This window comes from Canis lupus, chromosome 13 (genome assembly GCF_003254725.2).
Source record: "Canis lupus dingo isolate Sandy chromosome 13, ASM325472v2, whole genome shotgun sequence".
Taxonomy (NCBI): Eukaryota; Metazoa; Chordata; class Mammalia; order Carnivora; family Canidae; genus Canis; species Canis lupus.
This window is the reverse complement of record NC_064255.1, coordinates 29,565,172-29,592,045: the sequence shown is the minus strand read 5'-3', so window position 1 is coordinate 29,592,045 and position 26,874 is coordinate 29,565,172. Positions and strand designations below refer to the sequence as shown.

General features: G+C 42.0%; 1 protein-coding gene across 13 annotated transcripts in view; it reads right to left on the bottom strand.

The window, feature by feature from the left end:
* Positions 1–5,202: 5,202 nt before the first annotated feature.
* The window catches only part of PHF20L1 (PHD finger protein 20 like 1), an 83,602-nt gene continuing 61,930 nt past the window's right edge, over positions 5,203–26,874 (bottom strand). For 9 of the 13 annotated variants that reach the window (XM_049092744.1, XM_049092742.1, XM_049092747.1 and 6 more), the window contains 7 exons: positions 25,367–25,531; positions 21,960–22,141; positions 20,892–20,991; positions 19,375–19,570; positions 15,442–15,808; positions 14,064–14,229; positions 5,203–12,725 (listed from right to left, as the gene is read on the bottom strand). In XM_049092744.1, the coding sequence (XP_048948701.1) occupies positions 12,583–12,725; positions 14,064–14,229; positions 15,442–15,808; positions 19,375–19,570; positions 20,892–20,991; positions 21,960–22,141; positions 25,367–25,531 (1,319 nt within the window). In that variant the 3' untranslated portion in view covers positions 5,203–12,582. The remainder of the gene's footprint in view (positions 12,726–14,063; positions 14,230–15,441; positions 15,809–19,374; positions 19,571–20,891; positions 20,992–21,959; positions 22,142–25,366; positions 25,532–26,874) is intronic. The other 4 variants (XM_035712619.2, XM_049092749.1, XM_049092752.1 and 1 more) reach the window with 2 other exon arrangements.

The window sequence follows — 26,874 nt, the reverse complement described above, 5'->3', positions numbered from 1 at the left end:
ACGTGCTCCAGAGAAGCTAACAGTTAATACCACTGATTTTTCTCATTTTGCAAATGATACGGTGCCAGGCAGTGACGGACCCGCAGGGCACCCTGCAGGTGAGGGGCTGGTGACACTTGGGGGCAGGGGTGGTGGGCCCACAGGGAGGAACTCTCCGAGGATTTGGCACCTATGTGGAAGGAGGGCTGGGGAGAGTCTGGAGGGAGGTCATCCCAGGCCAGGGGAAGGGCAGGACAGGCTGGGAGGAGGAGCCTGCTCCGTGCACCCAGGAGGAAGATGGAGGGTCCCAACAGCAGAACAGTGGATACTACTACCCAGTAGAGGTGCCCTGAATGTTACAAGAGTTAACATATGTGAAGTGCTTAAAACCTCGGTTCCCTTCATCTTTACTATGTTCAGGATACAAAATACATAAAGTAACACTCAAGAGCCTCAGCTCCAGCTCTAGCAGCAGCCCCAGTCCCAGCCCCAGCCCCAACCCCAGCACTAGCCCCAGCCTCAGCCTCAGCCCCAGCACTAGCACTAGTACCAACCTCAGCCCTAGCCTAAGCCCCAGCCCCAACCTCAGCCCCAACCCCAACCCTAGCCCCAACCCCAGCCCCAGCCCCAGCCCCAACCCCAGCCCCAGCCCCAGCCCCAGACCCAGCCCCAGCCCCAGCCCCGACCTCAGCCCCAACCACAACCCTAGCCCCAACCCCAGCCCCAGCCCCAGCCTCAGCTCCAGGCCCATTTCAAATTCAACATGTCCCAAAACAAGCTCCTGGACACTTCTTCCCATGCTGCACCTCACCAGGCCTTGCTACGTCTCTAATGGCAAAGATGAACGCCATCCCAACCTCTCCACTCGCCTTTCAGCAGCCTCCAAATCCTATCATCAAACCATCATTCCCATGCCTTGGGCCTGAGCCCTTCTCACCACTTCCACCTCCTTGTGCCCCCAGCCCTGGACCAGCTACAGGCCTGGCCGCCCACCCCAGTCTTCAGCCGGCTGCTTCTCCAGCAGCAGGGGTGGCGATGGACAGTCGCAGCACAGGTGTTCTGTAGGTCAAGCCCATGGGCAGCTCCTGAAGACCCTGTAGGGGAGTGGGGGGGGGGTGGGCGTAACTAAAAGGAGACTTAGATTTCAGGCAAAGATAAGACGACAAAGTGTGTTGGTATTTACTGGAAAAGGAGATGTGACAAGAAAAACTCCCCTACCCGGCCCCCCTGACACGGGTCAAGGTACACCCCTCACTTGGGGGCCAGCAGCTCCTCTTCCCTATATAGGGGTGCCTCTTTATCCCCAGGGATCCATTCCAAGACCCCCAGGGGCAGCTGAACCTGCAGAGAGCACCACACCCTCTCTACCGCTCTCCCCTGTACTCACACACCCACGACAAAGTTTAGCTCCCAAATTAGGCACAGTAAGAGATTAACCAACAATAAAACAGTCACAGCAAAAGCCTGTGATAAGAATGTGTGAATGAGGGCAGCCCGGGGGGCTCAGCGGTTACAGGTCTGCCTTAGGCCCAGGGCATGATCCTGAGGTCCCGGGATTGAGTTCCACTTCGGGCTCCCTGCATGGAGCCTGCCTCTCTTTCTCTTTCTGTGTCTCTCATGAATAAATAAAATCTTTAAAAAAAAAAGTATTTGTGAATGTGGTGTGTCTCCCCAAAATATCTAATCGTGCTGTACTCTCACCCTTCTCATGAGGATGTGGGTGACAAGTGCCTACGGGATGGGGATGGGATGGAGTGGGTGATGCAGTGCTGTGACCCAGTGTCAGGCCGCTCCTGCCCCTCTGACAGCACTCAGGAGGAGGGTCATGCCTTCTGGAAGCACGGTCACCCTGCCCACCCGAACCGAACCCCACCAGCGGAGGAGGCTGAGAGGCTCCCTGGAGGCCCAGGGCAGGTGCTGAGTCACTGCCACTGGCCCGGCCGCTGCCCCGCTCCACCGGGTCAGGTGCTGTGGGAGCAGCAGCAGTGCCCCGGAGCCCGGAATGCGGTGGGGGGGGGGAGCCTGGGGCGCCCAGGGGCTGCAGGGGTGCACGCAGGGGGCCCAGGAGAGGTGCTTCTCTCGGGTGGGCAGCAGAGCGCGGAGCTGGGCAGGCGCCGGGCCCTGCACGCTTCTCATCGTGACTCAGCGGGCTTCACTGCGCCGGCCGCGGGGACAGGTGGGGGACAGGTGTGGGGGGGGACAGGTGGCGACAGGTGGGGGGACAGGTGGCGACAGGTGAGGGACAGGTGGCACAGGTGGGGGGACACGCGCACCTCCGTGGGGATGCTGGCTCGACTCCTCTCCAACCCGCGCCTGCTTCACGCCAGGGACCCTGGGATGCTCGGAACAGACCCCAAATGTGACCGCAGAGCCCTCGTTGGGCTCCTCCCTGCCCTGATTCGAGGGGGGCTTACTGAAGATGTGGGGGACGGGGGGGGTAACTGGGATACAGGAGGAAGGGCCTGGAAAGCCAGCATCCTCTCCAACTGGACCCCGAGACCTGACCTGTGCTGCCCACCTGCTGGTACCCAGACCCTCGAGCCGCGTTTTTCTTAGGCTCTTCTTCCCAGCTCATCTCTCCTCTTAGGCAGAAGACCCCAGGGGCAGAGCACCCCAAGATGGGAACAGACTGAGGATCGTGTAGAGCATCCAGGCCCGTGTGAGCTCAAAGCAGGCCTCACACCTGCGCAGGAGGACCCCAGAGTGCCTGGAGGGAGCTGTAGTTAGTGCCACGTCATTATAATGCTAAAATCCTCGCCCACGGAGGAGCACAGGCCTCATTAGGGTCACGTACAAAGCAGGTGCAGGCAGGTTTCCTTAAGGCGCATGTGCAACCTAATGGGCTCCCTCCCTACCCTGGCGAAGCTTCCCTATCTAATCATCCTAACCCTAATTAAAGGACCCCGTTCACCCTTGCTGGGGAATCACAGGTTTGGAAGTGATTCCCCAGGATCTCCGATCTCTAGTTGCCTTTGCCGGCTCCACCTGGTGTCCTCTCTACGGGTAACTCACACCAAGGAGCAAACTGACCTGAGTTCAGTAACAAAATCAGGGGTCCCCGTTTCTGATATCCCTCAGCTGCGGCCTCTCCCCTAGGCCAGCCTGCTGCCAAGCTGCTGGGAACCATGCCACCCCCAGTGACTCAGAGTCACCTCCCTCCTTCTGGGTTACCAGAGAATCATCAGAATTCCTAGTACCTGACATCTGCTTCCAGAAAGATGGAATAGACCTACTTTTCCCTGTTTCTTCTGCTAAGCACAGCTGAAACACTTGGATATTAATATTAAAATGTAAAAGATGGGGGCACCTGAGTGGCTCAGTGGTTGAGCGTCTCTGCCTTTCACTCAGGGTGTGACCCCGGGGGTCCTGGGATGGAGTCCCACATCGGGCTCTCCCTTTTCAGAAAAGGGAGCCTGCTTCTCCCTCCACCTTTGTCTCTGCCTCTCTCTATGTGTCTCTTGAATTAATAAAGAAAATCTTAAAAAAAATGTAAAAGATGGTGATGAAAATGACGATGTTGACAAGCAGAGAGAAGACAGCCAGCTAGCAACCTTAGGACAGAGGAACAATATGGAAGTAAGCTCCCTGGATTGTATTTTGCCTCGCATATCTCCGACTGGGTGTTGGAAAAGCCAGCAACTAGAGACGTCAAGGAGCACAGACCCCAAAAAAGCCACAAGAAGAGCTTCTTGAGCCAAAGGTCCAGAAAAGGGGCGGCCTAGCAAGATAAAAACCTTTTCGTAGTAATTGTTCAATTCCAACAAACCTCATGGAAAAAAACCGTGGCTTATCTCCACCCATGCTAGCAAAGGCCAGCTTGGGAACCCTAAGAATTCCACCTTTGTCAAACTGTGAGGAGGCTCCAAGCCCCTCTTACCAGGACAGGGACAGAACGGTCACGTGGGGCATGGGAGTTTCACCCCGGCTGGGCAGTGATGAACCCCCTCCCTCTGTGGGGCCAGTGGTCCTGGACTGATGCTTCTGGTCCCGTCTTCTCACGTGTGTCTAGATTCTCCGCAGGCGTCCTATACAGCGGCCCTTTCAAGTGATGCTTCCGCCTCACTCTTAACGTGGGGCTCTCCATTTGTGGCTCTAGGATGGAATTTCTCAATAGTCCTGTGATCCTTAGCCCTCTCTTTGGAGAAATCCAACAAGAGAGCCAAGACCTGAGTGCAGCCTGGTCCAATCTTTTCAAGTCAGCTGCGATTTGGTAACTGTTGAGATGCTCTTGCTTTCTCTAGTGGCTCTTTTCAAAGCAATCACATCTCCCATGCGGCTCCACTTCTGGACCTGATCACCTGCTCTGGTCTTCAAAGCCCCATTGTCCATTTGAAATCAGGACTGCCTGGCCTTCTGAGAGCTCAGCCTTTCTCCTACACCGTATTCTCTGGTTCTCCTGTCTTCTAAAGTTTATTTTCAATCTCCCAATCCTCAATCCTCCTATGTTGATTTTATCAAAGTGTGTCTTTTTTTTTTTTTTTTTTTTTAATGACTGCATTTCCTCCTTGATTTCCTGGGCAAGCCTGACTCCTAGAGACAGAGTATTTCAAGGATGGAACTTTAAATTGCCTGTAGGTTTGTAATAATTTCACTGAATTATTTTCTTTCTCTAAACATTATCTCTTCACATTCTTTTCTCTTCAACCTCTTAAAAATTTATAATAGGCCTTACAATTTTAGATTTAAAAAAAAATTGAGTACAGAAAGTTGTCTTCCTTTTCCACAGGTTCCCCTATTACTAACATCTTGCATTAGCGTGGTGCATTTACTACTAACATCTTGTGTTAGCGTGGTACGTTTGTTACAATTATTGGAGCAGTATTTGTACATTATGATTAAGTCCATACTTTGCATTAAGTTTTATTCCTTCTGTCTTAATTTTTTTTTTTTTTACTTTTTATTTTGAAACAGTTTTTCAACTTATCCAGAGGTTGGAACAGTGATACAATTCCCTTTTTAATCAATTTCATGAATATTAACATCTTACCCAATCGTATTGCAATTATCACACCAAGCAATTGTCATCGATATATTATTCACTACAGACTTCAATGAATTTCGCCAGCTTTTCACTAATATCCTTCTGTTGCTGTTGTTCCAGAATCCAATCCAGGTCTTACATTCCATGTATCTATGAAGTTTCCTTAGTCTCCTCGTCAGAAAATATTAAGGAATATACAAAAATTCTAAGACTAATAAGTGAGTTTAACAAAGTCATAAAGATATTTTTAAAAATCAATTTTATTTATATTCTAGTAATTAAATATCTGAAAATAAAATTGAAAAAAAAACAATTCCATTTACAGTATCAGGAAGAAAGAATTAAATATTTAGAAATTCAACAAAAAGTACAAAATCTAAACACTGAAAACTACAAAACATTGCTAAGAAAACAGTATGGAAATCTTGAACCAAAGAAGAACTACATCATGCTCTTAGATCAAAAGACTCAAGTATTGACAGTAATTGATCCGTAGATTCAGGGCAATTCCTGTCAATATCCTGACATGTTTTTAAAAGTTGAGTATCTGATTCTAAAACTTTTATGAAGATGCAAAAAACCTGGGATTGCCAAAAACAGTTAAGAAAGAACATAATTAGAGGACTTACACTGCTTGATTCCAAGACTTACAAGGTTGCAGTAATCAAGACCGTGTGGTATTGCTTAAAGACAGACACATAGATCAATGGGAAGAGAAAGCAGACTATAGATACAAATCTGCATGATTACCCTCAATTGATTTTCAACAGAGGCAGCTGGGTAATTCAAAGGAAAAGAATATTTTCAACAAATGGTGCCAGAGGACCTACATGCAAATTAAAACGAGATAGCACTGTACCCCTATTAGAACAGATAAAGTCCCAAACACTGGCAACACCAAATGCTGGCAAGGATGGGGAGCGACAGACCCTCAATTGCCCATAACTTTTTGGGTCTATTTCTGGTCTTTCTATTCTGTTCCATCAATTTACGTCTCTCTTTGCAGTCTCTACACCGTGTGGATAACTGTAGCTTTATGACAAGCCCTCTAATGGGAAACTGTCCTGTGTTATCTCAAAATTGCTTAAGCTATTCTAGGTCCTTTACATTTCCATACAAATCAGTTGGCTAATTTGTGTTTCAAAAAGTCTGTGGGGGATTTTATCTGGAATTGGATTCTATCTACTGGTCAGTTCTGGGAAAGCTAACATTTAACAATAATGCATCTTCCAATCCATGATCTTGGTGTATTTTTCTGTTCATTTATTTCATCTTTATTCTAGGAATTGCTTTGTTGGACTTTTCTGGGTACAGGTTCTGCATGTCTGTTTTTAGATTTACTCCTCAGTATTCACATTTTTGATGCTACTGAAATTATTTTTAAATTATTTTTTTTAAGAATTATTTTTTCTTCCCTTATTGCTCAGTGACATATTATACTAGCAGGACCTCCAGAACAATGTTGGAGGACTTTTGAAGATATGTTACATTAATTTTTAAATATTAAACCAAATTTGTATTCCTGTGGAACACTCAATTTGGTTTTGATGTATTATCATTATGTGGATCACTGGATTGACATTGCTAACATTTTTTTGGAGGACTTTTGTGTCTGTTCAAGAGGACCGTGTCTTAGTCTGTAATTTCCTTTCCTTGCCGTGGCTTTTCCTGGTCTGCCATGAAGTCAAAGTTAAGTGTTTCTTTCTTCTCTGTTTTATATCCGTGCTTGTGCAACATTGAGATTTCTTTCTTAAATGTTTCATAGAATTTACGTTCAGGCCTGGAGTCTTGAGGTAACATTTTAAATTACAAATCCAATGTATTTATTTCTGAGTCACTTTTGGTAACCTGTCTTTTGAGGAATTCTTCTACTTCATGGAAGTTATCAAATTTATTGGCATATAATTTTTCATAAGATTTTTAAAAATTGTTTCTTGGACACATAGCAATGTTCCCTCTTCCATTCTAATTTTTGATCAGTCCATGTAGGGGTTAAACCAATTTTATTGGTTTGTTCAAAGAATTGTTTTGGTTCATATGGTTTCTGCATATTGTTTGTGCAGTTAATAGGTCATTTATTTCAGCACATATTTCCTTCCTCTTCTATTTATTTTAGTTATAGTTTGTTTTTCTAGTTTTAAAATCTTACATCAGTGATTTTGTACCATTCTTAATTTCCAATTTTTTAAATTGAGGTATAATTTACAAATACTCATTACAGATATCCATGATTTGATATTTGTACATATTGTGAAATAATCACAATAGGCCTAGTTAAAAACCTGTGTACCTTTCTAATATAAGCCATTTCAACCTATAAATTTCCTTCTAATATTGCTTGAGTTGCAGCCCACAAATGTTAGCATGTTGTTTTTATTTTCAATTAAAAAATGTCTTCAGATTCTACTTGTAACTTTCCTCTTTGATTCATGATCATTTACATGTTGATAATTTCCAATCAATCATTTGGGGGGTAGTGGTTTCCAGATATCTGGTATGTATTTCCAATTTAATTCCATTGTCATCAGTGAACATACTATGATTTCAATTATTTTATTTTAAAGACTTTGTTTATTCATGAGAGACACACAGAGAGAGGCAGGGACACAGGCAAAGGAAGAAGCAGGCTCCTCACACGGAGCCCAATGCGGGACTCGATCCCAGGACTGGGATCATGACCTGAGCCGAAAGCAGATGCTCAACCGCTGAGCCACCCAGGCGTCCCGATTTCAATTATTTTAAATGTATTGAGACCTGCTTTATAGCCTAGTATGCTGTCCATCTTTTTGAGTATCCCATATGCACTTGAAAAGGAAATTCCTGCTCTCTAGTTGTTGGGTGTAATGTTGTAGGTCAGTTAGGTCAAACTAAGCGTTCACATTTGTTCGTGTTCTGTACCGATTTTCTACTTATTCTATCAATTAGTGTTAAAGGAGGGTTGAAATCCTGATTTCTTAATTGTAGATTTTCCTATTTTCTATTCAGAACTATTAGTGTTTGCTACATGCATTTTGATATTCTAGTAAGAAGCCTATACATTTTTAATTGTAATTTACTACTTAATTTTTTTGTGGACAAAAGGGAGAATTATAGAGACCTGTAAATATAAAGGAAGACATCATTCTACTGGAAAGTGAAATGCAAAGGCAAAAAAAAGAACATAAAAATATGTAAAAGTTCCAATGTCAAGAGCAAGCTTGCTTGTGTATTTTGAAAATAGATGTTGCTAAGTAGCAAAACAATTGGTTCTATTACATGTATTTAAAAACAGGTTAGTTTTCATATGCCAATATTTACAAATTGGAAATCACACTCTTTGCAATTAAGTTTATGGTGAACAGTTTCAAATGACAAAAAAGCTCCACTGCCCAGAGTAGTGTCCTCCACTGTGCATAATTATACTGGGTTTTCCCTCCCCTCCCCTGCCCCTCCCTCTTCCTCACTCCAACTTCTTTGGCTGATCTCTTAAATACAGCAAGCACACTTAAGTTTTGTCTTCAGACCCACTTTTAGGGGTACCCAAAGATTTAGGCACCAGGAGTGGATTATAATTTTCCAAAATTCCTACACAGAGGTCAAAAAACATTTGAAGACCATTTTTTAATTAATGCACATAATCTATTTCCTCCAAACCCCTCTACTTACAAATCTAATTATCTTTCCTTTCTTTTGCTTCTCTGGCTCCCTGTACTCTTTAATACCAACCATCTCTTTGAAAAAATAGGTTGACTATGACCTTATTAATTCTATATCCAGCCACATAACCCGCTGGCTGGCACACAGATGACAGGGTCACTCCTGCATTTAATCTTCAATTCACACTTTAATAAGAACTTCTAGTTACTTTTATTTGCTTCACTGAACTCTCAATTCTGTTAGGCATTATTCACATTTTATAGATAAGGAATGCCAAGCTCAGAGAGATGACTGCCAGTAAACTGCCAGAGTGAAAACTTGAGCGGCGTAACTGCAAAGCTCCTGCCTGCCCCACTACAGCCAGGTGCACCGCTCACCGATGTCGCTCCTCCGCAGCAGGCACAATGCAGGTACTAGAGGCAGCCTTGGATATGGAAGAGAAAATCGAAGCTTGAATAACTGCCTGGGTTTGCAGAGACACACAAAGGAGAATCTTTCAGAAGAGGGAAATGTTAAGGAGGCAAGACATGGAAACAAGCATAGTCCATCAAAGAGTGAGGCTGTACTTCAATGAATTTGAGATCCTGGTTACACAGAACTGATTTGAAATAGGGCATCACTAGCGGCTTTAGCAAAGACAACGAAACTGACAAAATCAGTTGAAACACACTTCAACTAGGACAAGACCATGAGCTTGAAGAGCACAGGGTTTGCATCTCAAACCTGCCACTAAAGTCTTACTGAGGACGTGTTTCTCAACGTATCAACTTGTCAGCTTCCCCATCTTGAAAATGATCTTGTTTGACCTATCCACACAAGCATCAGACTAGATCCTGCAGACAATGTACAATACTGACACAAAGTAGGCACTCAGGAAGTGTTGCTCTTCTAGCCTGGCAAGTGACCATTTTCATGAAGTACCATGAAGGCAAGGTTAAAGTTTCGGGAGGCCAGTGGTAACACACCTCCACAACATGATGTGATAAAACACTGGTGAGATGGCGCGAAGGAGGAAAACAGCATCTGTTTTGAGGAGCCAGCACAAGTGCTGAAGGGATGGATACAGGGAGACTGGGTTTCTCAGCATCTGTCACAGCAGAGAGAGTGAAGGCGGAGGAGGTCTAGTTGACTGGATGGGAAGTGCGGTGCTTTGTTTCAAACATGTGGAAAATGAGTATGTGAGAGGAAGTCAGCCAGTGAAAATAAGAATGCTATGAAACTGAGAGTGACTGAGTTCCTTAAGGAAAGGGTGCATCGTCCTTAAATTTGAGAATAGGAAAAAAAAAAAAAATTGAGAATAGGTCCTTAGGCAATAGGACCACACACAGGTATGAGGAAGTACATTTACCTGTACCATACTAAGGATCCATCCCACCAGTGCTCATTTGGTTCTGTCTGGGTAGCAGTGAAAAGTTATTCTTTCAAGAAACACGCTCTCTAGTTTATTGCTTCTACTTAAAGACATATTTTTTAAGCAAGACCAAGTGGAAAGAAAATCAAGTCATCTGAAAACTCTCACAACGGACCTCCTTCTCAAAAACAAGTCATACTCTTAAACAGGGAAAAGGCTCAGCTTACTAGTTGCTAAGACTTCACCCAAGTGTTGATATACTCTAAATTAGATGGATATGTGCATAAAAGTAATCTGACATAGATTTACTTTAAAAATCTAAATTAAAAAATCCAGACTTTCTCATATACATAAGAGCAAAAATTTAGTATTAATGGAACTTCCTATTTGCTGGCTGCGAACAAATGAAGTGACCTGAGTATAAGAAGGTACTACAAGAATGATGCACATCAACCTAACTGTGGCCACCAGGGACTGAGAAGATGAGCATTACTAGGTACAAAGGGTCATCTGTGTATGTGACAAGAATCTAGGCAACTCCACTATTCGTAGGTTAACGATGCTATTTGCTCCGCTCTGGAAAACAAACAACTTCAATGTCTGGAATTTGACCACAACAGGGAAAAGGTTAGAGCCATTACTTTGGACAGAAATGAAAGATAACATAATCAATCTTGAGATGCTGACATTAGCAAGTTTACACCATACATGGAATATAGGCTTATTTTTGTTTTGCTTTCATATGCAAATTTAAGCAAGTACCCCAATCACCTCTACTCAAGCTTTTCATTTCCCAGTAAGCATAAAGTTAAGGTATAACAAGTAAATACACAGGACCGTATTTTATGTCTACTGATCTTTGGCACATTTGTCAGGTTGGAAAATGTCAAAAGGCAATAAAAATGTCTAATGACGGTTTTGCACATTCTTTTAATGGTCTTTACGTCAAAATATAAGGCCGCAAAAAGGCAAGCTGAAATTTTAGGATATGCGGAATAGTTTTAATAAAGAGTTTTACATACAGTACCTTACATATAGAACAGTGTGTTTGCAAATTTAAATAATATCTGAATGTACAGTGGCATGTATTCTTATCAAAGATAAATTCAAGTTTACTGTGTATCAGTTCTAAAATGCATTTACACAGATCACTAGAACTGATAAACAGAATGAGGCATAAAATATTCAAGTGTTATAATCATCAAATAGCCTCCTCTGAACAGTCTTTTACCCCTTTTTAAAAAAGTTTCAAAACCTGTACATACGTTTTTAATTTTTAAAAACAGTCTGTTAAAAGGTAACATTTCATGTTAACCACCAACTCTTATAGTCTATAGTAATAAAACTAGATATGTGCAGATATAAATATGTGTAGGTTATGTACATATGTACGTTGAGTGTTTGTTTCAAACAAGCACACACGCTTCCGCATACGTGCGTATGGAGCATGGCGGCAGCACACAGCTCACAGGAGCACTGGCAGGCAGGAGGACCTGGGCCCAAAATCCAGCAAGAGCTAACTCAGCAACTTAGTTGCCTTTGGTTTCAGAAATTTGTCCATGTGTGATCAAAGCTACAAGTTTTGAGTGCGCATGTATTTTTTAAAAATAAAATTTATCTTCAGAAATGAAGCTTTTCCAGTATTCCACTACCAGCAGTTAAAAAAAATCCACAGCCACAAATTATTTTGACATTTTTGTCACTCCTCATCCCAGCTGAGGTTATTTACAATTTTTATCTGAAGGCAAACACCAAGCATACTCAGGATCAGACTGTATGCTGATGCCTGAGTCCTGAACTCAACTATATATGGTACATATATAGTGCACATGACTTTATGTTTCTGATGGGCTGATGGCCTAAGTCAGTCCTGGAGGTGGAACCCCCATGACATTTAACATTCTCTCTCCAGCAGTGTCATCGTCATTTGGCACACTGACCCTTCTATAAGCCATTGTTTATAATGGGCTTAATGCCTGCATCTTAGAAATTCCAATTATTTGGCATTTTAAAAATATATAATCATAATGAAGTCAGAATTCCACCACTGTTTTCCTCAGAAGTGAGGCTTACACTGTCAGTTTTCTGATTAAAGACATTCATCACCTAAGAAACAGCTCATGATCCCGTAAAAGTTTAAATACTCTAAGCTTCAGAGCAGCTGGATCAACTGCAGAGAAGATAGTTCGTACAGCAACCTTACAGAACTCTCCAGAATTTCCTCTCCTCTACAGTTTGGCTTTTGGCCAAATGCTGGTTTATTACATGGATCTTTCTACAAAAAATTATATAAACACACCATATTTCTCTCTACACGTACTTCAAACTTCACATAAAGCAACTATTCAAAAATCCTGCCAACTCGATTTCCTTGGTATAAATTATATTCAACTTCATTGATCCCTGGCATATTACACATTATCATTTGTAGCTTGCTCATAAAGCTTTTTCTAATATTAGCTTCCTTGATAAAGTTGTTCATTTTCCTTTTCAAGGTGCTATCCTATTGATGTCACAAATCAGTAAATGACCAAACATCACTAGCTTTTTTACTATCCACTTAGCAGTCACGTGGACAATAAAAAATTATTGACTGAAGAGACCCACATTCTTTTTCATTAGGTTTTCACTGTTGTCATACGGAGCAAAGCGTTGCTATTTGTTGTACTTTGCCCATGTCAATTAGGAGCTGTTTGATATGGCGTTTAAGTTGGGGCAGTCTTGCGAGAGGGTCAGGTGGCTCCAACTCCCCCGTGAAATCAAGCCAGCTTTCCAGAACTAAAAGAGAGAACAGAACAAACAAATTTAAGTGGCAACTGGAAGAAGTCACAAAATGACATAACTGGAAGGCTGGAAAAGGATGGAGACAGAATTCACGTCCCTTTCTCTAGGAGGCCATAGATATACTCAAGCCATTTCTGAGCGGCTTTAGCATCCTTTATTTTATATCTCACCCCACAAGAGCTAGTTCTTCTTGGTAACTTTTGTTATTATTTTAGATACTTTTCCCCTTTATAGGCATAAACTGATTTCATTTTGAATATCTGATCCTTCTACTACTCTCTCTTCTGGAATAGGAAACAGTTTCCTGTGCCTGCTGAAGCTATTATTTTAGACTTAAATCATCTCTACTTCATTTTAGATGAAACTTAGCTAACCGTTTTTGTTTTTAAATCAGAAGTTCTTTTTAACAAAGGCAACAAGGTGTCGATTTCTCAGTCCCACTATTTTACCATTACTATAAAAAATTGCAAGCACATTAGAAGTCTAGGCAGAACAGTTATTCCACGCTTTTTATTAATAATAAGAGATAATGTCAAATTGCATTTTTTCCCCATCGAAAATCTACTCAAAACATTAAAGTAACAAAAAGCTAGCTTAAACCAAATGGAAGATGCTTTTGAAATGGAATTGCTATTTCCTTTTTTCATGGGGAAAAACAAAGCAGTAGGGGCTCTAACTTACGTGTGGGGTAAAATTTTTAAAAAAGGTAATACAAGCTTACATATGAGGTTGGGGGGGGGGAACCACTGGATTAGTAATCAGATACTCTTTATTTTCTCAACCATAAAATGGGGATATCTTTCCTGTCCACTCCTCAGGCCCCTCTGTGATAAAATAAAAAATATCAAAGAAGACCATCTGAAAATGTGTGTACAAACTTAAGTTTTACCTACTAGAGCTTGTGAGAGTTTCTTATTGTTGTTAATTACACTTCCTACTGACCACAGTGAGAGCAAAGATACAAAAAATGTTTTCCCCCATATTTTAAATATGCTTAAGGCCGTTACACTGACTTCCAAAGAAAACACAGTTCAATGAAACTAATAAATATTGCATATGAGCTCTATATTGCACCCTGCAGAAGGGCAGTATTTAATAAATATCCACCTTTAAAAAAAGGAGACAATACCCAGTTACACTGTTTTTGGCCTAAAAGACCCCAAACACCAGCTGTTAAATGCAAAGTAAAAGAGTGAGACACTCCACCAGTACGGACAGCATCTACAGTTCTCATCCCATAATTTAAAAATGCTTTACATAACATCTTCATAACAGCAATAAACACACTTTACATACTATAGTCATTGTATTTTAGCTCTTTCTGAAAATTACCATCAACTTCTTTTTCTATTAGGTCCATCCTGCTGGTAACTTCATTCTGCACATTCTCTATGTGTGTAAGGAGATTGAGCTGCCACTGAAGATGTGAGTCTCCTGGGTCTTCAGTGCCCTTTTTATCATTATAAATAAATACCGTATTCCTTTCAGCTGGATTCTTCTCCAAAGAACCATCGGAAAAAGAAAAAATTAGGTGAAATGTAACGTCATAACAGGAAAGATATACAAAACACCTCATTACTGCAATGATCTGGGAAGTCCAATCTGACTCAGAGTATTTTTAAAGGAAGTGCTAGCACATAATTGAATTAGATCTGATGGTCCTTAAAAGAGTAGATATGCCTACCATGTCTCTCCAAAAAGCCTCGCATGGGGGCTCCACAGGGTGGAGGGCATTCAACAAGACATGCTAAAGATACAAGTTGCTAATTATACTCTGTAAGGAGAAAGCCCAGAGCTCATTTAGACTAACCCCTTCCTCAATGAACCTAAACTAATGACATAAGTAGAGTGAAGGCAGAAAGCAATGATGGAAAAAATCATGGAAGCTGACAAAGGCCAGTTTAAAGTCTAATTAAACTGCAAACTGTAATTAACTCTCACAGTTAAATCAGTGAGGCAAGAGAAAGATAAAAGTCTTTAAAAACTTAGAAGTGCAAACTGCTTAACACACACACACACACAAAATGTGAACTCAGACTCATCAGAAAGACTTCATAAGAGGGATACAAAATGATTCACCACAAGTATCATGAACTATCAGCTTCCCAAATTTATGTACTTACAGCGATTTCTTGATAAAACAGGCCAGAAAAATAAAGAACTAATTTTAAAGTGGCACATCAATGAAAAATGAAGAAACAATAGCTCTAAGACAATCCCTATGAATAGGAAAGCAGTTTATAGAAATTCAGTGTACAAAGGGATGTACGAATTCAGTGTATCGCATAATGGAACTGATATGCATATACAAGTATGCTAAGATTTTCAAAAGAAAGAAGAGTGCCATGTTTTACCTGAACACATATTGCATTAATGTGTACATACCAGTACGCACTTACACATTCTCACACACAGATGTCTTCATTTGGAAAGAAATGTGGCTCATGGTTTTTGGAGGCATCTAAGTGTGCTTATAAAACTGAAACTTTGGTTAGGGTAAAAGTTTGCTGAAATTACTACAACCCTGAATTAGGGGATAATTTGATGTTCAAATGGTTCTAATAGAGCAAAAAAAGTCTGTACCCTAACAAGATACTTGGGAACTCGGATATATAAGCATAACTTTACTGGGAATTCAGTATGTTTTACTGTATAAAATTTTCCTATGGTCTTTCATATTTTCCAAGCCAAACAAATGAGTTAGTTATACCTTTTCAGGCATTCCATCTTCTTTCAGTGAGTATTGGGAAGGGTTTTTATCTTTCATGTGGAATTCTTGTTCTTCTTCAAAACTACTAACATCATCATCATCTGAGCTTCCAGGGTCTGCGAGAGATTTGCAGTCTTGACCAAAACTTTGTGGCTTTTGGTAACTGTGCTCACTTGTTATATAAGTTCCTTCCATTTTTAGGGGCAAACGAGGTGGTTCTTTATGGTTCTGTACGTGGTGTTTCTTTTCCTCTACATTAACTTTGTCTTGCACTGCTACTTTTTTCTCTGCCCCAGCAATTCCTTGATCTTGATCTTTTCGCTTCCCAGAACAAGCCCAGAGATGAAGGTCAGGATGGTGTTTATTCCTTAAAGCAAAGTTAGAGAAAGAGAAGTTTGGGACAAAAAAAAAAAAAAAAAAGAGAAAAAAAAAAGAAAAGAAAAGAAAAGAAAAGGAAAGAAAAGGAAAGAAAAGGAAAGAAGTAGTTTAGTGACATAATAAATTTCAGAATGTAAAATGATACAGATAACCCTTGGTTGTCCGTGCCTTTTATACAGTGAGGGTGACTCAAGCAGACTGATGCCCACTTCTCTGCTGAAGACCCAATCCCCCACCAACGGGGCCAGGTAAGAAGGAGGGCAGGGACTCAAGACAGAAGCAGAGGTATTCTTTAGGGTAACTTGTCTCAGAATTTATTTTTTTTAATATTTTTTTTCTTTATTTATTTATGATAGTCACACAGAGAGAGAGAGAGGGGGGGGGGGCAGAGACACAAGCAGAGGGAGAAGCAGGCTCCATGCACTGGGAGCCCGACGTGGGATTCGATCCCGGGACTCCAGGATCGCGCCCTGGGCCAAAGGCAGGCGCCAAACCACTGCGCCACCCAGGGATCCCCTTGTCTCAGAATTTAATCCAAAGTTTGAATTCTCACAATTTTATAGAAATAATACTCAGGTAGAAAAGCAATAATGAGGGGTGCCTGGGTGACTCAGTAGGTTAAGCATCTGCCTTCGGCTCAGGTCAGGATCTCAGGGTCCTGCTCAGCAGGGAGTCTGCTTCTCCCTCAACCCCTCCTCCCCACTCATGCTCTCTCTCTCTGAAATAAATAAGATCTTAAAAAAAAAAAGCAACGATAAATGTAATTCTGTTGATAGTGCACATCATCATTTGATAGATGCACTTACTCTCCTGCTGACTTTTTTCACTGTTTTAAAATTGTATAACACCAAAAACCTTTATACTAGCATATTTTAAAATCCTCATTCAATCCAAAAGTGGTACTTGTTCACAACAAAAAATCAGGCAATACATGCGTACAAAGTAAAAACTTTCCTACTATGGCAATTACAAAAAACTGAGATATGATCTTTTGGACATTTTCTACACCCATACAATTATTTTTTAAATAGGTAAGCATGTACTTTCTCTTTTGTACACTGGGGCTCTGTTTGCCTTCTTCATATGTAATATATACGGGCATCTTGCCACCTCAATACATAGATGTTTCCCTCACTTTTATTCTAGTAGCTGAACAATATTAATCTACCACAGTCTAGGCACACCAACCCATTCCCCACCTACAGACATGTGCCTGTGTGTGTGTTCCTGTGATCTCTGCACATGAGTGGGGATATTTCAGTCAGATACAGAGCTGCTGGATAATGGGTACACATTTTAAATTTGATAGGTACTGCCCCAGCGGCTTCTGGAGACAATGCCCTAATTATACCGTCACCTGCAGTCTATGATAATGCACTCTTATTGCCATCCTCACCCAACATATAAGCATGATACTGCACAGCTAATTCTAGTCATTAAAATTCTGCAGTTGAGTAAAACCAGAATTCTTTGAACAGAGTTGATAAGAAACAGAGATACTCAGGAGGCATAAACCTTTTAGAAAGTTCAATGTTTGTGAATTAATTACTTCCAGGTTAGATAAACACCCAGGGATCAAATCAATCTTCTGAGAATACCCAAGTATTGGTCTGAAATTACAGATTTTATCTTTTGGACTCCCTAATAATTTAATATCAGAAAATACTAAAATTCTCTCACAGTAAAGGCACGGAAGAAAGCTAGTTTTGTAGTCTAACAGTGCAATGGATCAAGTCCTGCTCCGTCACTGAGCTTGGACAAGTTATATGCATAACCTCTACCTTTGACTACCCATCTCTCAGATGAGAGGAGACCTATTATTCAGGTTTATTTTAAGAAATAAATGAAATCTCATACTAGAGCACTAATTTCTGGCATGAACTAGACTTTCCTTTTAATAAGTTAGCTCTTCCTTTAGGCTTTAGCATTTGCATGCTCTTTTCATAAAGAAATCCATAATCAGATCTATGACATACAACAGAAGCAAATTACATTTAACAAACAGTCACTGAGTACTTAACCCTACACTAAGCAGTGGGAACAAAATGATGAATAAGACACAAGCCCTACCTTAAGGGGAACTGTGGTTAGTAAGGGGAGACAGACACAAGAAAACAAAGTGCAACAAAGTGCCAATATCAGTAGCAAGGAGTTTGCCAAGAAGGGCATGTGATCAGCTCTGGTGGGGCAGGTATCTGCTAGAAAGACTAATGGTACAAGGTTGTTCTGGGTGTGAGTGAATAAAGGCTTGTAGTCATGAAAAAGCAGGCTTTGCTCAGGGATTATGGTTTGGTAGAGTTGTGACGTTTGGGAAAAACAACTGGGAAAGGGAAGATGACAACTGAATAGAAGAAGACATTATCAGGGAAAGACTCAGAGCATGAGCTGGAGAGGTGGGAAGACACGGGGGCATATGAAGTCAAAAAAGAGATAAGCTACTATTTATCTCTTTTTTAAGGTTTTATTTATTTGAGAGAGAGAGACTACACGCATGTGTACATGCATGGGGCGGGGGGCAGACGGAGAAGCAGATGCCCCGAGAAGCAGGGACCAGGATGCAGGGCTCAATGCCAGGACCCTGAGACCATGACCTGGGCCGAAGGCAGATGCTTAACCGACTGAGCCCCCCAGGTGCCTCAAGTTCCTATTTATTTTTTACCAAGATCACACGGGCAACAATAAGAAGGATGAGCTCAGAGTCCAAGACTGGAGCCACGGAGAACTAAAATGGTGTGGCAACTGTTCATGGGAAAAGAACAGCCTGGGCTGGGACAGGATGAAGAGACAGGAAGGCACAGAACAAGGTCAAGGAATCATGGTAGATAGGTGGCCCTGGCACACCCAGCTGAGGGGAAAGGTACCTGGATGGGGACAGAAGGAGGGGAAAGGGCAAGTTTCTGGCCCAGGCAAGTGAGTCCCAATGAAGACAACCTTGTAAAGAACTGGTGAATCTTGTTTTTACATAAAATACCTTTTTAAAGAGAGGAATTCTAGTTAGGAACTAGGCAGAACTGAAAACGAGGGCTTCAAGAACACTTGGACATGTTACTTAGGGAGGCTCAGATTTCAGGTTTTTTTTTTTTTGTTTTTTTTTAAGGGAAAATGATCTGGGAAGACTACAACACATTTGCTGCCCAGCAGAGGGATGGATTCTATGAGCTGCTCCCTTCAAAGTTGGTCTTAAGGTAATTAAAACAATATGCTGTTAAATCTACCTCATCTTGACACCATCCCTGCAGAAGGATACAAAATACAGGATGCACCAACCCACGGAACTTAATTTTGCGCGTGGCCAGAACGCAAAACAGTGGGGCAGGGACTGACGTTTGTTGGATATCGGATGTGGTTCTGACCCTCAACCATACTTATTCATGCCAGGACAAGAGGTGGGAAGCGGCTATTCATCCAAAATATTTATTGTTTCTACCTTTAAAAGTTAAAATGTATTCAAGTAGCTCTTCTGCCTTCCAAAGTGCTCATCTGAACTTTCAAAAGGCCACCTAATCACCCTGAACTGAAATTCCCCCTAGCTGGGGCCTTGTGTCCCTCACTTACTTGAGTATGCCGATCTTCAGCTGTAGCCCATGCAGGACTTCCGTGACACCATAGACGTCAGCAAGCAGGTGATGTGTGGAAACTATCTTTTTGGCATTGAGATGAGAGTAATTTTCTTTTAAAAACGATAACCCACACATTCTCCCATTATCCAACCAATCCTTATCGTAACGATATTTTGCACTCCACCTCTGACCTGTAGGTGAAGGGGACATCACAATGACAAAGGATGCCACGTATTCAGACTTCCCTTCCACTGCCATCTTATTAACACTACTCAGTAAGCAGGGTGAGCTCTGGTACTAAGAATAAATTCAAAAGATGAGCAAGACAGGGTTCTGAGGAGCTGGCGCTGTGAGAGTTCCTCCAACCTTTGGGTCTCCTGCCCGCTATGAAGAACACACTCCATGAAGGATATGCTCACAGGCAGAGGACATCCGCAAAGGAACCCTCAGGGTATGGCTTCCCAATTTTTATGTATCTGTCATATGTCCTGTAGAAAGGCTGAGAAGACTGGATAGAAACTAGACAGGGTATCCGTTCTCTCACTAACATTTGTTTTGAACAGGATGAAATACAGTTCTACTTAAGTGAATACGGACCCCTCTTCAAGATCTCACCGGGTCTTGTAAAATGTATCTTCAATGTCAATGAAATGAGTTGCTTATGCGTCTGTGACCCCTACTATACTGAGACAGTGGACGGCATGCTTAGAATCAATCATCTTACCTCTTACCAGCATCTGGCAAATAGAAGGCATCCAATAAATGCTGCTGAATGAATAAGCAAATGTCTATATTTATATTAATCATTCTCCTGCTTCCTGGTTTTAAGATAGACAAGAGGAGAACTTGGTAGGCTTTTATTTGAGAATATCTAGTTATTTTCTGCCCAAGCAGCTCAAAGTGTGTACAATATGCAAAGCTTTGCTACTCAAAGAGCCTCTGGCATGGAGGAAGGTACTGGACAGGGAGTCAAAAGGGACAGGTTTTCATCTCAGGTCTGCAATGCTTGCTATTACCCTTGTGCACAAGGAATGCAACCCTCCACACCCTAGTTGTCTCATGGGTAAAATAAAGGGAAAGCAAGTGATCACTGGAGATGCCATCTACTGACAACTAGTTGGATATGCAGCAGGATCAGAAACTTTTTTAAAACCATGTCATGAGGAGTGTACATTCAGAATACAGTTCCAGTCAAATAGCCACACATAAACTTACTTAGAAATCAAGACACAAGGACATACTAAGGGCCTAATCCTTTTCCAGGAAAAAGCCAGAACTCTGTCCTTCCAGTAACATGGCAGGTATGTCAATGAGATGAGGCTAATGTTTTGGCCTAGGTAACTAACATGGAAAACAAAATTGTAACAAGCAATGAAAAATGTTTTAAAATTTTCACATGGAGGCAGAACTGAACTGACGAAGAAGTCATGGTGTTTTTATACAGCGGGCACATTACAGAATCCATAACCAGATCTTTAGGCGCCTTGCCACCAGCATGGGGAGGAGGCTTACCAGGAGGGTCCCTGCAGACGTAGCAGATGTACTGCTCGGGGATGCTCTCCTCCAGCAGCCCCATGCACACGCTGTGCTGCCAGCATAGGCACTCTTCACACTGCCAGAAAACACAGGAGTGCTTACAATCATAGGCCTGCTCGCTGGGAAAAAAGACAAATCCCCTTCCTTACAGTCAGCCATGGCAGTCTCGAGGCCGCCGACAGCTCAATTCTTATTCCACACAATGATGCAACACTGATATAAGTTGAATTTTATTTTTGATAGTCAACTACTTCAAGAACTTCCTCTAGTTGCAGCTACTCAAAAGGGCCTTGATATATTACTTAAACCATAAAAAAAAAAATCAAAACTTGCTCTCATTTATTTCCCACTAATTTTTGGGCAAATACCTCTTTAAAATAGCTTATTTAAGTGTAGAATTTTTCTTTTTAAGGCAAGTTTGCAGGAATGCCTGTAGCAGCAACTTCTCAAAGTATTACCTGTGTGGTGACCCTATAAATTTGTAGTTCCCTGGTTTCAGAAAACCTTTGAAAAGGGGGAGAAAAGAGGAGATTACTTCCTTCATTTCTATAATTAACATTTCCAAATCTTTCATCACAAAATGTGGGTTATGCTCTTCTTTTCTCTTAAAGATACCCTTTCTACAGGAACAGCTGGTTTGTAATGCTTAATCCTTGCAAGTCTTTGAAAAGAGTGGAAATGTCTCTGTACCTGCCCATTGAAGAGCTACAAACAATAGGAATCCAGGCCAGTAAGAAAAGGGCTGCTGTGCTCTACACTTTAATGTGGATGCTCACCTACCCTAATGGGTTCAAAGAGTGGCTTCCAGAATTTCAGCCTGAAGACCTCAAACTCAACACTTTTGCAAAAGGAGGGTGATCCTTATGTAAGAGAGCAAGTCTACTTCATTTGAAGAGATTTTCCTATCATTACTAGGATTTTAAACGTGATGGTTAAGTTAGAGACCTCTGTTTTCAATAAGACCATGAGTGACAAAAGGACACGAAGTCCTGATGCATTTGCTGAACACCTGAAATAATTGCTTTGACTGGGAAGACCAGTTACCTGGATCATGAAGCCGTTCTCCTCATCCATTTCACAAATACATCGCACAATCTCATTAAGAGCATCGTCTTCATCCTGAGATTCCTCAAAATTGGTTGAATCAAAGTCCTGATTGTACTCATCCCCACTTAGGAGCAAACTCTCTGTTGAAGAATCATCTAGGAATTCCACATCTGATAAGTCTAGAATATATACAAAAGTAGACTCAGCATATAGTTCCCATGTCTGTGTCATCTTTTCAGATAGAGTTAAAAGGAAGTGATTATAAGCTATTAAGTATTTAGAAAGGAAGGGCAAACAAATGGGAATTGAGTGTTTGTCCCTGCATAAAGAAACAAATGATTCTTGAAGCTTAGTAATTATGACTGACTTTACATCTTCATATATACACTATTGCAAGTAACTTGAAAAGTTTCTCCAGTCTTGGTGCCTGTAGAGGTTGTGGCTAAGGTTGATAATAATTCAAATTTGCATAGTTTTCAAATGCTTTCACAAATGTTAATCCTTTTGATCCTCCCCAAAATCAGAAGTTGTAAAAAGAATGGATTTCATTATTTGCACCATAGACAAGGCACTTCAGAGAAGGGAAGGAGATTGCCTGGAGTCTAATGTCAATACTACTATTCTTAATAGTATCAGTATCATCAATCACTACTGCACTTAACATGAGTCAGGTACTGTACTAAGCACTTCAAATAGAAGATGTATTACTTGCTTGAGTAGTGCAGTCAGCAAACGGTAAAGCTAAATGGAATGACTCCAAAGCCTATGTTAATGATTTCACCAGTATTTCTTAAACTAGGATCATGAGTTCCCTAAGGGATTTACAAATTTTTAAAATCTCGCTTTGATAAAGATCTTTAAAAAATAAATATATTCTAGAAAGTAGATGATATGGAGGACTACTACATGTAATTCGACTTAAACGCCAGGTCTTGGGTTTGTATTTGTACCAGTGTTGATGTCAAAGACCACAATTTAGCTCAGGCCATAGAGGAAGAAAAAAAAAAAATCCAGGCAAACACAAGGAAATCTTTATTTACAACAAAGGGAAAGAAATGATGACAGGACACTAAAGGTTTTGCAGGAGTGTGGATGGAGATATGGGGAAGAGGCATGGTCGAAGACCTGCTCTCTGCTGTGAGGCACCTGCAGGCCAGTCAGTGGAGCCTCTCAGAGACAGAGGTGGCTCCTTCCGCCTCGGTGTCTTGGCCTGTAGTCATGGTCTGTGCCCCTCCTTCATCTGCTCCTGAGTCACTTCCCTCTGCAGAGCATCTACAGGCTGTGGGAGTAAGGGCTCTGCTTGCTGAATGCTCCACACCTGGTGCTTACAATGAAGCCTGATCTACATAGCAAGCCACTCCAGAATGCTTCTGGAGGAGCTAAGAGGGGAGTCTATAGCCAGAGAAAATTCTCTTTTCAGACAATCAGACCAGAAAGAAGCTGGCCAACTTCAAACTAAAAAAACTCATGCTGCTTATATTTTAAATATTTCATGTCTTAGTGCTTCTTTTACCAGCTTCTAATCTGGTATTGTGTCCTGTTTTTGAATGTTTTGTTTTTGATTTACAAAAAGTTTTACAGAAAAATAAATGTTTTCTTTAGGGTCTTGGGACATCTTGAAACAAGTGAAGTCAGTAGAAATGATGTTAGAGAAATACATGAAAATTTTCAAGAAGGAGTGAATCAATTAGGCATCATAGAACCCTTCTAATAATATGAGTAGTTTTGGGAAGCTAGCACCATCTTGATAGCTTAAATCCAAAATTAGTATTTTCTCTTGGGCCTTCCTGAATGTAAGTTCTTGTCTCAAAATGGCAGACTAGAACATGAATAAACAGTTTCAAGCACTGTTGTGGCACAGATGTGGCATTATATGGATGGCAATCATTAACAACAATGGCCAAAATAACCAGGTGTTATGGTCTTAGAATGCAAACTTAACATACTGGCCAGAAAACCTAGTTAGAATAACCAATTCCCAAGCATCAAACAAATGCTTGGCTGACCTCAAGGGGCTGAGTAAATGGGTTTATGGGTTGAAAATTACAAAAGAAAAGTAAAAGTTCTCTCTCATAGTGAAATACCACCCGAACAACAGCGCCCACCGAGTGGCCACAGGAACACCATTCTCTTCCAACCACTACCTCTTGAACTATCATTGCCATTTTCCCAGCACATTCTCTAAGTGTGGATTCCAGACCAGCATCACCTGGGAGCTCATTAGGCATCAGAAATTCTGAGGATGAAGCCCAGAAAGGTGTTTTAACCAGCCTTCCAGGGGGTTCTGGTGCATGCTAACACTTGAGAACCTCTGGCCCAGGACCCATGCCCTCTATCAACATCCGTTCTAACAGCTTAGTGCTTGGTCACAACCAGGGCAGAAGACACAGCAGAATTGAGAGCCCACACCCGTGGCCTCTCCTTCCATCCCCACTCACACCTCAGGTTCTGGCAGCACTGCCAGCCCAGACATCCTCTCCGTTCTCCAGCACTCCATGTAAAATGATGACTTTTAGATCTTGATGTTCTTACATGATTTTCAACCCTTGCCACCCATCCCCAAACAATCACTCGGAAACTCCATCTGCCCTCCCAGAAACCTCATTGTGTTCTGCAGCATGTCTCCGTATGGGTCGCTTCATCAAAGTATCACAGTGACAGTTACCATGGACACCTGGGGTGAAGAGCCACTGGCCCAAAAGGGACCAGGGGATTTGTGTTTGTTAGAAAAGAAGGAGGGACATTTTCCTAAACCTCCCTCCCGCCAATGTTTTAAAATTATGAATCCCCAAAGTGCCGTGTGCTTATTTTAGGAAGAAGGGAAGATGACACTTTTTTCCACCATGGGCTAGATGGGAAATAGGCCTGGAAGAAAGCAAGTGGTAACAATGCAAACGGTAACATATCACCTAGTACCTACCATGTCGGGCCCTCAGAAGAAAGGAGAAGGCAGGAAGTGAGCTCAGCCATAAGGATCCCTGTGGTTTGACATAAGATGAAGACCCCATCCCTTATTCTAGTCTCAAGCCACTGCCATCGATGTCTCCACTAGGAGAGTCTCCCTCCCGCTGCTGAGAGCACCGGAAGGCAAGAGTCCTGAACACCCCAGCTGTCAGGACGGCTTGTAGGGAAATCTGACAGACTCCAAATATGCATGTAAAAATACCCATAACCAGTACATAGGAGACACTAATAATTTCCTTCCCGTCTGTCCTACAATTAACTATAAAAGCCAATTTGACTTTATAGAAGTTAAAAAAGTTGAGATTTTTCATATTAGCCTACGGGATAACTTTTTAAACCGTGTGCCCTGCTCAGACAAGCCCTCAATGAAGTATGTTTTTATCTCAGTTCCACATTTAAGAATCTTAAGACTTGTTTAAGCATTACATGATTACACATACTTTCACCACTAAGATCAACTGACAAAATTGCCCTTGGGTACTGATATGTTGTATTTTTCTCCGTAAACATGCTTCGCAGAGCCAGAGAACTCCCAGAAGATCGAGTTAGTGGAGAAGAGCACCTTTCCAGAAATTCTAGAGAACTGTCTTCATAGTCTGAATAGTCTGTAACATAAGATACATAAAGAAATATTAATAAAGTGTCAGGTCATCAGGAAGAGTCACTACAAAAATTAACAAGAAAGTCACGTTTTACAAGACATAAAATAACCGGGGACATCTTTCCTTACCCACGAACAACTAGATCGCTGTGTATCCAATAAAGTGGGTTTGGTGAGAACACCTGGGAAATGTACCCCAGGCAGTACACACATACCAGGGAGTACCATGTTCTAGCTGGTACCAGGTAAACTCCTGTTAGCCAGTCCAGAAGTGAAAAAGAATTATTTCTACAGTTTCTCTCCATTATAACGACAGCTCTGTCTACAGTAAGATATGCAAGATGGAAATAATTTTTTTTGCAGTTTGTAAAGAGGTGCTCAAAATGTGTAGCATGTCAATTTTTACAATGATAATTCAGTTAACTGCTACATTTTTCAGCAAGAACCTTTGAGTGAAATTAAGTGGTCCTGAAAGAAGTTAATCCAAGTCCTGTCTTCCCCAGCTTATGATGACTCATGCATAGGACAGGGAGCAGCCACCTGCAGCTTCCAGCAGAGCGGGTTGTCACGAGGGGACTGACAGGAGAGGGCAGGATTCTGGGCCCTGGGAAGGCCTTGGAGCAGAGGAGAGCCTAGCATATCTGACTATCTGAGACTGTGTCTACAACACAGTGAAGGAGAACAAGAAGAAATGAGGCTAGAGTGGCAGTGGCAGGTTAGGTTAAACATGTTTTTGAGTTTTATCCTAAATTCAGCAAAAAGAGAGTGATACAAGTCTGTTCAGGGCTTTGAAAGTCCCCTGGAGCTATGGGATGAGGGAGGGTGCAGGGAGGCACAGGCAGGAGGCAGTATGGCCAGGCCTGGGAGGAAGGCACGAGGCACGAAGACTGCAGGCAGATGCAGGGATCTGCAGACCGCAGGTGAGGGGCTGGTGTGGCATCAAAAGGCTTGTCTCCAGGCTTCTGTTTGAACAGAAGAGGTGGAAAACAGGGCTCTGAGATGGGGCTGAAGAGTAAGAGAGGGATGGAGAAACCAGAGAAGGAATGCAGGTTCAGAGGAAAGTATTTATTCACTTATCAAAGATTTTATTTATGTTAGAGAGAAAGCAGAGTGAGGGAAGGTGCAGAAAAGTTGGGAGAGGAAGAGGGAGAAGCTCCCACTGAGCGCGGGGCCCCACTCAGGGCTCAATCCCAGGACCCTGAGATCATGACCTGATCCGAAACAAGAGTAGGACACTCAAAAGACTGAGCCACCTAGGCGTCCCCAGAGGAGGGCTTTTTTAAAGATAAAAGATCCTACACATCGCCTCAAAAGTCTAAGATCCAGGGGAGGCGGGGTGACAAGCGC